This window comes from Clavelina lepadiformis, chromosome 1, assembly GCF_947623445.1.
Source record: "Clavelina lepadiformis chromosome 1, kaClaLepa1.1, whole genome shotgun sequence".
Taxonomy (NCBI): Eukaryota; Metazoa; Chordata; class Ascidiacea; order Aplousobranchia; family Clavelinidae; genus Clavelina; species Clavelina lepadiformis.
The window spans coordinates 12,870,178-12,882,399 of NC_135240.1; the positions used below are offsets into that span (position 1 = coordinate 12,870,178).

Consider the following 12,222-nt stretch of genomic DNA (forward strand, 5'->3'; position numbering starts at 1 on the left):
AAACCTGATTATTTCAAAAAGTACCTGACAACTTGACAAGAGAGAAAACAACAATATTTTAAGTTACTTTATCATAAAAAAAAACGAATGAAAATATGACAAAACAAATGTAGTTAAATGTCGCTGTACAGCAGCGGATATGCTTGTTGTTACACGTAACAAAAATTTAAGTTATTTTTATTTACCTACCTTTTTGTTGCAAGTGACAACTAAGTAGCTTATGTTAGTTAAACTACCGTACTGTATTCCCTTAATTGCATAAGTTTAGGCGCTGGTTGGTTCACTTTTACCATATAAATACTTGTAATACTAGATTGCATGATTCGTTTTTGTTTTCCGAAGTTCGATACATTATGTCCAACAGTTTAAGCTGTTGCAAATAAATAAATAAATAACATTGCAAACAAATAAATAAATAACAGCTTGCAGATTGCCGTTATTGGATTAGGTAAAAATTGATGTTGCAGAATAAGGAAAGTAACAGGACCTTTCCTACTTTTCTAACGTTCTTTTTTACACAGGCAAAAAATCATTGCCTCACACGTAAAATAATTTAATTATAATATAACATTCACTTAAGAAACAAATAAAATCACATAAAATGGCATCAAATTTCAACGTTTAATTATTCACAACATACAATGTTTCATGTGTTGTACAGCAGTAACCAAAAGAAGCCAAGCCATACATGGTCTTCTTACAAGTCCAAACCAATCTTATACTCACAATCAAGAGCATCAATGTTAGGTATGCATGAAATTTGAAGGTTTTATTAACGGTTACCATCACATGGGCGCTGGAAATTTGAATGGTCATAAAATTCGTTGCTAGCTTTATTTATAAACAATTAAACCTCATCCCTTCACAAATGCAATTTCTACAGAAAAGACTATTGCATCAATGGAAAAAGTGCAAGGCAAATAAGAATAGTTCCACTAATTACATCAGCTTGTTTTGCGGAATATCACAAAAAACATTCTGATGTGATAACTCACCGATATCTAACTTCAACGTGCTACCTTTGAATTTCAAGCTAATAGTCTCGTTGTCAAGACAAATTCACTTTGTATGCAGTTAATCCATGACAAATTCACAAAATATTAGGACCATTGATCAAAAAGAAAAACATAGCAGTGAAATAAACTAAGGGGATCGAAAGTCCCACCGGAAAGAGGTGGGGGACGGCAATCCTGTGCGAATCTATCCAATACACAACTGATTTTAATGAAAAACTGAAAAAAGGAATTTTAGGATTTAAAAAAGAACATAAAAAATAGCTTTGAGTATAGTAAACATTTCAGGTTCACATTTCAAGCCTATCAAAGGCACATACTGTAATTTGGGTAACATACAGAGTGTTGTATAGAGTAACATATTTCTATAATATATATATTCGTTTATGAAAATCAAAACTTAATTAAATTAGAACTTAGTAAACTAGTATAATGACTATTCTGGTGAAGAAAATCATGTGAAAGCATTTGGTGATACAAACTATTATTACTGAACAACACGATACCAAAACAATTAATGCAAATCACGTCAGGATTAAAATTGAAAATTTTTTGGTAATTCCTGCTCTGTTATAACTAATATTGTTTGTGCACTAAAACGTTGAAAATAGTCAATTTAAATATGATACTGTAAATTCACCATTTTTAAACCTTAATAAAGGTTCAATTTAACACTCTAGATGTTAAAATCAGGTATCAGTTAGTTTTTCCCCATTCCAAGACAAAAATTTTACATTGCAGAGTCTGTGAGAGTTTTAAAGTATCAGCTACAGCACCCCGATTTTTGTGGTTGTTCTGCTTCATCTTCATTAACGACTTGAACCACATTTCTTCTTCCAGCTCCTCTTCCAGTCCCGCTGCTATTACCTGTGCTTTGAACAGGGCTTTGGGTGTCTGATACTTGCAACATACCTGCAAAATAATAAACCAGGATAATGTTAGGAAAAAAGGCTCTACTACATCTACACAAATTCCTGTAGTTATACAACAATTATATCTGAAAATTAACTAACTTAATTAACAATGGCATACGTTTGGTTAGTGCCAGAAATAATTCATCTATGCCTTTGTTGAGCTTTGCACTAGTATGAATATGTTTTGCTCCAACACTGAGGGCATATTCTTCAGCTTCTTCAACTGATACATGTCGACTTTTTTCTAAATCAATCTTGTTTCCTAAAAGCATTTATTAATAATTACTTTCAAAGACAAACTGCATTACCAACATCATGTAACATCAAAAAGTAAGTTATCAAAAGTTATTCTGTGAATATTTTTCTATTCATTACGTGAAAATATTTACAGGTAATTTTATATACTTTTTAATCAGCAAAAGCTATTGCACCAAGATCAAATAAACTATGCAATGTATAGTATGTATGAAATAATTTATCTCATAATACCTGCAATGCATAGTGAGATATCTTGCCCAAGCATTTTTCGCAACTCCTTTACCCAATTTTTAACCTAATAATGGTATAAAATGAAAGATTGTAATTACTAATTCTTCTCAAATGTATGCCACGACATGATCAAAAACCAGGCATTGAAGTTTTAACCAAAATGTTGGAACTATCAGGAATCGTCACATCTGAACATATCTACATACTTTCTGAAATGAATCTTCATCAGTTATATCATAAACAAGAATAGCTCCATTGCTATCTCTGTAATAAATAGGTCCAAGTGCATGGAACCTTTCTTGACCAGCTGTGTCCTGTATTACATAATACAACAAAATTTGTCACATGTTAGCGCCAATGTATATAGCCAATACAGAGCCAAACTTTGCAGTAGTTTGTTTATTTTAAAAAAAGTTGAAAAATAACATTAAAAGAACTAAAGAAATTAAACATTAACGAATGTCAGATTTAATTACCAGTACTGTACTTGTTATCTTAACTGAAAATATTGTTGCCAATGTTTTTATTATTAATGATGACAAGGTGGAGCAACAGGTTAACAGATATATAATAAACATCACAGGACAGCCAATAGACTCCGGAAACAATTTATCCTATGATTACTATAGGACTTTTAACAAAAATGTTCATAGATAAACAATTTTTTTTCATAAATGTTTGTAATTTTAGTTTATATTATATATATATTGCTTTTATAAGAGAGGATATGGTGTCTTTCATAGAGAATAGGAAAAACATTAGTATGAAATATGGCCATAACTGGTAATAAAGTTTCAATCTTGAACGGTTTTATCTCATAATGTCATAATACTGGATAATATCAAGCAAATAATAAAGTATGCCAAATATATTTATCTGTGATTTTATGCGTATCAGCCACAAAAGCCTTTGTAACAACAGGTATGTACCAACTGTACAGATACACAAAATTCTTATAGAAGGCAGAACCTGTCACCCAACAGATACGTAAGCCCTTTGTTCAACCCCAGTAGGCTGTGTTAGGGGAAATTATTAAATGTAACAAATGAAGTATCAAAACCAAGGAGTCGAACCGCAGTTGAAAATGGTTTAATTCCAGTTCAGGTTTTACAAAATTTCATTTTAGCGGTTTCCTCCAGTTTGAGTTAACATCGGCTGCACAAGTTTATTCCGTTCCAAGTTTAGGTTCAACAAACTTGTTAAAATACGGTTCGCTTTAGGTTCAAATGTTATTATCTAGCCAATTGTTTTTTTAAGTTTTGCTGCTATCTTACCTAAGTAACACTTTGTTAGCTCAAGTTACTCTTACATTTAAAGGGAACTGAAGTAATTTTCAAAATATTTTCTAAAAAAAGACAAAGATGCGCTGATTCCGAAAATATAAACAAACTTTTTCTATCTTTGTTCGCTAACAAGTTATTGGTAAAACCATTTTCAAAAAAACTGTGCGGGGAGTGAATGTGACGTCACCAGTGTTTTTGGTGTTCAAGCCTAATAATGTAATTTAAAAATACCACATGAAATTGCTTTTTAACTTAAGTTTGAGGCAAATTCTATGGTTCCAGCTAGTAAATTATGCACGATACATAAACTAATAGAGTGCAAAGGTCCAATATATAGAAGCCTATTCCATTTGCATAGAAAGTTGTGTTAAGAACAAACACACAAACTACAGCAACCAAAGCTATCCATATTATAAAAAGACATATAATCTTATCCTTACCCAAATGGCAAGATTAACTCTTTTTCCACCAACGTTTAGTTTTTTGTTCAAAAAGGATGCCTACAGAAAAGAAAAATATGTATATATATATACATAACCAGTTCAGAAATCATTTACCAGCAGTGAAGCTAAATACTTTATACATATGGTTAGGGCCATCGAATTTGAGGTGCAAGTGCAGTCATGGCCCATGGGTAAGACCGAGGTAATTTATGTACTGTAGATCAGCGGTCGGCAACCACCGGGCCGCGGGCCAGTATCGGTCCGTAAGGAAATCGTTATCGGGCCGCATTACTTTTCCATGTCTGTAGTGCAATAAGGTCGTCATATTTTGTCATCAAAAAGGTATTGGAAATCCGGGTTAGTTGATTTATCTAAACTATATGACATCATTCATAATGAACGTATTTGTTGCATCATAATGTGTAATGGCTGCCACAATAGTTTGAGGTTCGAAGAGGTTGTGTGTGTTCAGAGCTGTGAAGGAAAGACCTTTTTTGTAACAAAATAGTAAATTTCAGTCCAGTCAGGTTTTCTACTATTTTATTTTGTAGGAACTGCAGTGAAAGGGCGCATAATCTAATGACTAGTGAATTGGTGTGGACACTAGGCAGCTTGTCTTGGTTTTGTTTCAACTAACAACTGAGGGACCAGGTAGGGGTACTTTTCTTTTAATATTGGTCTGAGGATCGAATAGTTTGTGAATATGATGACAAAAATATGATGACTTGAGAATTAGCAATCATAATATGGTAGCTAACGTCATCCGGCTCAGATATATCATTTGAATTTTCAGCTTGTGTCACGAGGTTCATGCACCTGTATAGACATTGACTAATATAAAGCTGCCTTTAAATAATTAACTAGGGTAAGCGCTTTACAATGCTCAGTCAGACTAAAATTTATATTCATGTTAGCCTGACCCTTAACAGCCACAACGATTTTAGTAGGTTTATCGCTATAACAATGGCGAACTTCATGTATGTGATCTAGAAGTATCAGTAAACCTACAATAATTCTTATTAAAAATATGATACAGGTAAACCCTATAACGTCTAATCCTGCCAATTAAGTCATAATTCACCCCAAATAGGCATTTGCAGCTTTGGGAAAAATCAAAATCAATGGCCCTGCATATGGACAGCTTTAGCTGATCCTTACAAACCTGCAAGGTTGTAATGTGTTTGTCATTGAACTTGTCTTCACAGTATCGCAGTACTAAAGAAGTTTTTCCCACACAACCTTCACCAAGCAAAACAACCTTAAAATTTTTTGTCCTTGTGGCCATAATAAAGCATGAATTTCCAGACTGCTTTTCAAGTGTCAAGGAACAACCTTTAATCAGTAGTTGTTAGTAGTTAATAATTCTTTACATTACTCTTCGGTGCTATTTTATCAAGAATTACCAGATCTGTTTAAAAAAAGTTTTTATTAACAACACTAATCGATGCACACTGAAAATACGTACTACAAGGTAGATTGCTGATCATATTACCAAAACATACTTTTGTTAAGATTCAGCTGCAGTCGATTACTGTCAGAATTTAATCCATTTTTTTGGTAACATTGTGATTTTTGAATATGAACAAAACCAAAACTTTTTAATCATAATTAAAATTCAATAGCACTAAACAGATAACATGTTTAAGATCTTTTAGCATACACCTGATGAAGCAAGGTTATGCCTGTGAAGGAGAATAAAAATTAAAGTAAACCCTATAGAGTGCCAACTTCTATAGTGTTTTTATGTTTTATTATATACTATGTTAACATGGTTCAGCCACCATCAGCTTTCTAGACATGTTTAAGATTAAAACAATGCTTTTTACTAAGCATGAGCTTTTGTACATATCATGAAGAATACTTATTTGCTTTTGACAAAACAAGCTTGTGTTAAGTGTTTTGAGATAAAAAGTAATGTTAAACTTAACAAAGTTTCTAGGTTTCTACATTTATATCATTATCGAGTAATGTCGCAAACAGAAAATCTAATGTTAGAAAAACAGAAACAAGTGTAGGTAAAAAGTGAAAGTTTTTTTTTCACAAATATACAGAGTTAAAATCTTAGATGCATTAACTTTAAAGTAGTAGAATGTCCAATTTGTAAAATAACAAACTAAATTTTGAAGTGATGGTGTGCACAGAAGCTTTATTATAACTTAGTTTATTTATTATAAATTTGCGTTCAAAATGCCAGTTGTTCTGTGAATATTTATTATAAATCGGTGTGACAATTAAAATAAATGGCGAGCACGTTTATGAATCTTTGAATTCATGCATGTACCGTAGGTGCCACACTTTCCATTATGGCTCGATCCTATATGCAACAACTTTCAAGTAATGTATATTGGTATTTCATGATATGATAATATTTATCTTTGGACTGAGGAAAGTCATTTCACTACTTAAACCTGGTATTACAACGGTATAGCGCCAATGGATATCGAACACGGAATAGGCTACGGCTATAGGACATGCAAGCCGTATCTATTGTGCAAAGCTGCAGCGCTCGAACCATTAGGGCCTAAATCAGCTACCGAGCCAACCTGGAGACCTTTCTTTTTAATGTTCTACTGTAGTAACTCTGTCAAAAACAAACGAATATCGTAATTCAAGGCTTCAACATACTAAGGTTACCCCGTTTCACAGGTTCACCACCTGACTGTAGTCTAATCTAGGCTTGCCTAACCTAATGTTATGAAATGAATTCAGCCATCGCTTTACACTTTCTCATAATTGTCACGTGAGAGAAACATCGAAATCAAATCATAGAATTAGAGTTAGACAAAAAGGTTTTTTACTTGAAGAACACTTGGAATAAAGCAAGTGGCAAGTCCGAAAACAAGTTCATCTTATATGAAACAACACTATTAACTAAACATTCTGGAAAAGTATTTTTGAAAAACAATTCCTGGTTAGGTAGTTATCGAGCAAAAGAAAATCGCAAGAAGTCTCAGTTTTTGGCCTTCATTGTAACTTAGTCTAAGTCTTAGATCAGCGTGGTCCAACTTCTTTTCATCGCGGGCCAAAATCAGAACATTTTTTTATCTTGCGGGCCAATGTTTTTAAATTAGAACTGAAGAGCTTAGCTATTTAGCTACTTAGCTATTAAATGCTGATCAATGTGACATCTGCGGTCGAGGTTCTTCCTCGACAATAGCGACTATCAAAGCTGACTATCAGTTCGTGGGCCAAAAAATCGGTGCTCGCGGGCCAACTTTGGCCCGCGGGCCTGCAGTTGGACCACGCTGTCTTAGATCAAGGCTCTTGCTATGTCATAGATTAGTCAAGTTGTTTGACAACATGCTACTGCTGTTGCTTTCCTTGCACGGTAGTCAACTAAAGTCAGAAGTGTAGATCATAGGAGTTAAAATATGTCCAATTAGCCGTCATGTGAAGAGATTAGCAACGTGTAGCAATGTAATTGAATAAATTACGATTGTTTCAAACATAAAAGGTAGCCTAATCATTTGCGTCCCTGAAGTTAAGGTACCCCATGGATCGCATAGGTTACTCGTCAAACCTGTACTGTACTGATGGTCGTGGTTGGGCTATAGACCTTCACCCATCAAGCTGTGGGCAGTTAGAGCAATCTATACACCTGTAACCGATACATACATGTCATAAAGTAGATACTGCTAAATTTATGAATGTTGTCTGTAATTACCACTGACATCACAAGAGCCTTGAACTACGTCACAATTAAGGCCTATTTCGCTTTTAATTACATAGCCATGAATAATTATTTTTCAAAACTATTTTACCAGTATATTCAGTGAGTAGTGTTCTTTCATATAAGATCAACTTGTTTTTGGACTTGCCCCGCACTTTATTTCTCACTGCGAATGTTTGAATAATTATGGCTTTTTATTTGTTTAAAGGTAACTTAAACTATCAAACTGGGCACATGAAAGTTGCTATTATATATCTATGTCTTAAATTAAACTATAACCACGTATCTTTAACGACGGGTTTTGTTATATATTTATACATATAAATTAGAACACCCTTACTTGTCACCCTTCTTATGTATTGGGATGATAACTCCCATTTGCCAATGTTTTGTTGTTTTACCGAAACTCCTTGTCGCTTGACACAGGTGAATAAGCCAGAAGATTCCGCCTTGGTACATGACCTTATATTTCAAGTCGGATTTTGTCATATCAAGTCGCCTTACCAGTTTTCAGAAATCTTGCAGCTTTGGTAACTTCGACCTCATCGAGATTTCTTTTTTCTCCGAAATATACTGCTTGTGCGTGAGTTGGTGTTTCTGCGACTGAGTTTAATAGAATTATTTTCTGTTGTTATTCTATAATCAAAGTATTCTCTTGATCTTTCAAGGATATCTTGTTCTTTGGTTAGAAGGCCACCCCACTGAGGTTGACACTTTGCAGCAGATGATCTTCTGTCCCGGTGTCTGCGGTTGGTTTGCCAGAAAACTTAGCTAGCCGTTCTACGGTCTTGCTCGAACTTTTTTCAAAGTTTCTTCCAGGCCTTATGTTTGGACTTGTGATAGTAAGGGGATATTATGGTATACAGATCGAATACAGTGTAGAATTATTGTTTTCGGACGTCTGCTTTGCGAAGCATGGCGTCAGAGATGCATGGCATTGCGCGTCGATGACTTCCTGTTTTCCGTTTTAAGTCGTGACATAGATGTCGTGCCTGCCTATCTTGTGTGAGTTAGGCCTATGCACAGCTGTTCAATGCATTCTTTCTACTAAGATCATCACTGCAACATGGACGTCTTTATGCTGTGGCTGTGCCAATGTTTTGTCTAAATGTAATTGTTCAAAGAAACTTCAATATAATCAGTATTTACAGTTGTCATTCCTGTGTAACCATTGTTGAATTCAATTTGAAGAAGTTCAGTGTTAAGATAGACAACTTTATTGTCAACTTTACAAGCCAACAAGGACTTTGATCATATATTATAGCAGTGGGAAACAAGTCATTATAATATTGATCACTGCTAATTGAAGCTAGTTTTCAGACAATAAGCCGTCAAGGTGAACAATTGAATCTGTGGGTGAGAAAAGCAGACAACGACCTCATGAGACTCATATATTATCACCCGCAATAAACGTTTCAACGAATACTTATTCTAGTGAAGTGGGTCAATCCCTCAAGTTCAGGTTCCATATAGGCAACCCCTTTCTATTACAGACTGTTTTACTGCTTGTGCGGTTTTTCGCGCCTTAGTGTACCGAGCTCGCAATTGCGAATGCTTAAGCATACGATGACCTGTCATGGAGCCAGGCTTTGAAGGTCGACCTCTTCGCTTTTATGGATTCTTTAATCCCCTGGTTCCACCACGGGGTCCTTTTCTCATTCTTTCTCGCCTCACCATTTCCACCTGCTCTCAATGCAAGATAGCTGAAACCGGGATCGCCGCTCTAAACCGCATTCATTATATTTAGATGTCCTCTGTGCACTTTGAAAGTTAATTTAATTTGGTTGACATGTTGCCAGCAAAGATCTTTCTTACGTATATGTCTGCTAAGGCTTCCCTCTCGATTCTAGGAGATCAGTTGGTTTTATGACGTGTTGAGTGTGTAGCCGTCCCTACCATTCAGTAATTACTAAGGAGGCTCTTCCGACAAACAGCCTACTGTGGCGGTTGTAGTGATATATTAAATTACAAATTGTGGGTTTAATAGGAATGGTTTTGGTTTAATCACTTTCTTCTGAAAAGTATGTTTTGTAAAATAGTGTAGGCTAGACATGATTTCTTCTAATATGTTATTAAAGATAATAATTTTGGACATCCAACTTAAGAAATAAATAAATGAGTGATTGGAATATAAATTAAATCAATCAACGCGAAATTAACTAAGGAATGTAAAGAACTCAGTAACACAAAGAAATTTAAGAGAACTGTCCAATATCATGGCATTGACATGGTGCCAACCGCCACAAGTGTACGAAAGGTTTCCAAAAATGCGGGTTGCAACAACCAGGTGGTGATCGATAGATAGCTAAGCTCCTCTTTTAACTCCAACGTACTGTGGCGTTTAGATATAATCAAATTAAACAAGTTCTATAATTGGCATTTGTTAAGCAATTTTTGTGTTCCTAGTCAAATTCTAAACAAATTTGAAATGTATTGTTACTAGTTTAATCCTTATTCAATCTTAGTTACAAATCGACATGTGACGTAGTTAAGTGTGTCAAGTGGCTTTCTGTACCCGATGTAAATCGATTTTAATTCTTTGTGATAAAAGCTTAGAATGTAACATGGACAAGTGTATACGTGTGATGGTAAAGCTAACTTGGCATTCGCTCATTGGTTAAAATACGGGAGTATAAAAGCTAATGTTTCGTTTTAAATCGCTCTCTTCTAAACTTCTCTTCTCTTAGGATTTCTTTTGTTCTGCTGAATTGAAGTTATTACTGAATTATTCGGAATTGGAATCATTACTGAATTCGAGTTATAGCGATGTTTAAATGTGGAAAGATGGTGTAAATGTTTCTAATTTGATACAACCTATTCGGACAATATAACAATTAGACTTTATGAAGTTGGTGTTGATTTGAAGAAACATTATAGAGACAGTAAACGCAACGGAGTCAAGGACAATTATCTCGGAGTCAAACAGTAAGACTATTAGTCTTGGCTTTAGGCCAACCTAAAAGCAATTTACACCACCATCATCCCCATAGTACACTACAGAAAAAAACGTTGCCTGAAATAAAAATCTTTCAACAACCGCTGTTGTGCACTATACCAGTGCTATAGGTATACTTGTGTAGGCCTACATCTCTGTTTTGGAAAAGTAAGTGTTCATAATGCTAAGAACGATGTTACAACATAGCTGTAAAGAACAACTTTTATTCTCCTGAAAAAGTTCTGCATCACCATGCTTTCCAATCACACCCTTTCATATATGCTCATCAGTTTCAACATGTCCATTAAGTTCTCCAAAATAGAAGTGTGAATTAATTGGGTTCCACACTCTGCAGGGAGCCTCTTCCAAGTGTTAGCTTTTGACAGAGGCACCGGGTAAAAGCTGGACACTACGCAATCCACGGATCGTCCATGAACGGTAGAAAATGGATGATTTTTGCGTAAGCGCCCATGGACGCTTTTACACAATACCAAAGTTTTCGCTTAATTGTCCATGTACCGTTATTGAAATAGGCTTAAATCAGTTGTTTTGCAACAAAGCGTCCATGGTCGGGTTTTAGGATAAGTCTAAAGTTGCATAGTTATTTTTGAACAAATTCTTTTACAAATATAACAACCGATTTTACAACGATTTGAAATAATTTGTTTTGTGAGTCGAGTCAAGTCAACCGAAATTGCCTCGTTAACACGAGTCAAGTCGAATTCTAAAGGGAACTGAAGTCATTTTCCAACTCTTTTCTAAAAAAGAATGAAATTATACTGATTCCGTAAATACAATCGAAATTTATATATTATTTTCCTTAACGAGTTATTGGCAAAACCGTTTTCAAAAAACTGTGTGGGAGTGGATGTGACATCACCAGGGTTGTTGGGTGTTCGAGCATGGTTCAAGTGTGTATCTGTTTCAGATCAATGGAAAGTTGCTATTGCAAGACTCGGTTCGGCGAATTTAATACTCATTTTAGACAATATTTTTATATTTTTCAGTAATTGATGATTGACTAGTTGCAAGAGGCGTTTTTAATTAAACAAATGTTATCAATATGTGCATTGCGAGGCTGCCTGGCGTTACACAACACCAACAGCAGCCTGTCAATTCCTGAGCAATAAACAATAACAAAACCGTGCTATTTGAAAACAACAAGTTGCTGTACAGTAATAACAAACTTTCTTATAATTACGAGCTGCCTCTCTAAATCACTAATTAGCAACCACATGACGTCATTAATAGCAGGGTGCAATGCCGATCATCAACACCGTTCCGTCAACAATTGCAAGGTGCTACTAAAAACAGCAGGCTGCAATTGGTGACGTCTTGAAAAAACTTCAGCATGTACTCAGTTAAAACTGCTATTCCTAATCCAGATTCTTACCACGCCATCGTTACGACGACAAGGTAATTTCACTCCGATTCGAGCAATTATGCCAGGTTTAGATTACGCCAAGTGTAAACAG

General features: G+C 34.9%; 1 protein-coding gene and 1 long non-coding RNA gene across 3 annotated transcripts; one reads left to right on the top strand and one right to left on the bottom strand.

Moving 5' to 3' along the window:
* Positions 1–532: 532 nt before the first annotated feature.
* On the bottom strand, positions 533–5,816 carry LOC143456741 (ras-related protein Rab-21-like). Of its 2 annotated transcripts, XM_076955193.1 has the most exons (7): positions 5,645–5,816; positions 5,305–5,474; positions 4,140–4,199; positions 2,623–2,730; positions 2,417–2,480; positions 2,046–2,189; positions 533–1,925 (listed from the first exon to the last, which is right to left on the bottom strand). In XM_076955193.1, the coding sequence occupies exons 2-7, from the start codon at positions 5,425–5,427 to the stop codon at positions 1,777–1,779; spliced, it is 648 nt and encodes a 215-aa protein (XP_076811308.1). In that variant the 5' UTR covers positions 5,428–5,474; positions 5,645–5,816; the 3' UTR covers positions 533–1,776. The 2 variants fall into 2 exon arrangements, with proteins under 2 accessions (XP_076811308.1, XP_076811307.1); XM_076955192.1 differs by lacking the exon at positions 5,645–5,816 and having other exon boundaries at positions 5,305–5,569.
* A 2,107-nt stretch (positions 5,817–7,923) lies between these two features.
* On the top strand, positions 7,924–8,669 carry LOC143456767 (uncharacterized). The gene is made up of 3 exons (XR_013117085.1): positions 7,924–8,020; positions 8,239–8,391; positions 8,481–8,669. It is a non-coding gene; the product is annotated as an uncharacterized LOC143456767 (long non-coding RNA).
* Positions 8,670–12,222: the final 3,553 nt, after the last annotated feature.

Coding starts and splice junctions, on each gene's coding strand:
- LOC143456741 (XM_076955193.1), bottom strand. CDS start 5,427: ATGGCCACAAGGACAAAAAATTTTAAGGTTGTTTTGCTTGGTGAAGGT. Junction 4,200..5,304: donor AACACATTACAACCTTGCAG/GTTTGTAAGGAT, acceptor TCTTTTCTGTAG/GCATCCTTTTTGAACAAAAA. Junction 1,926..2,045: donor ATTTCTGGCACTAACCAAAC/GTATGCCATTGT, acceptor ATTATTTTGCAG/GTATGTTGCAAGTATCAGAC.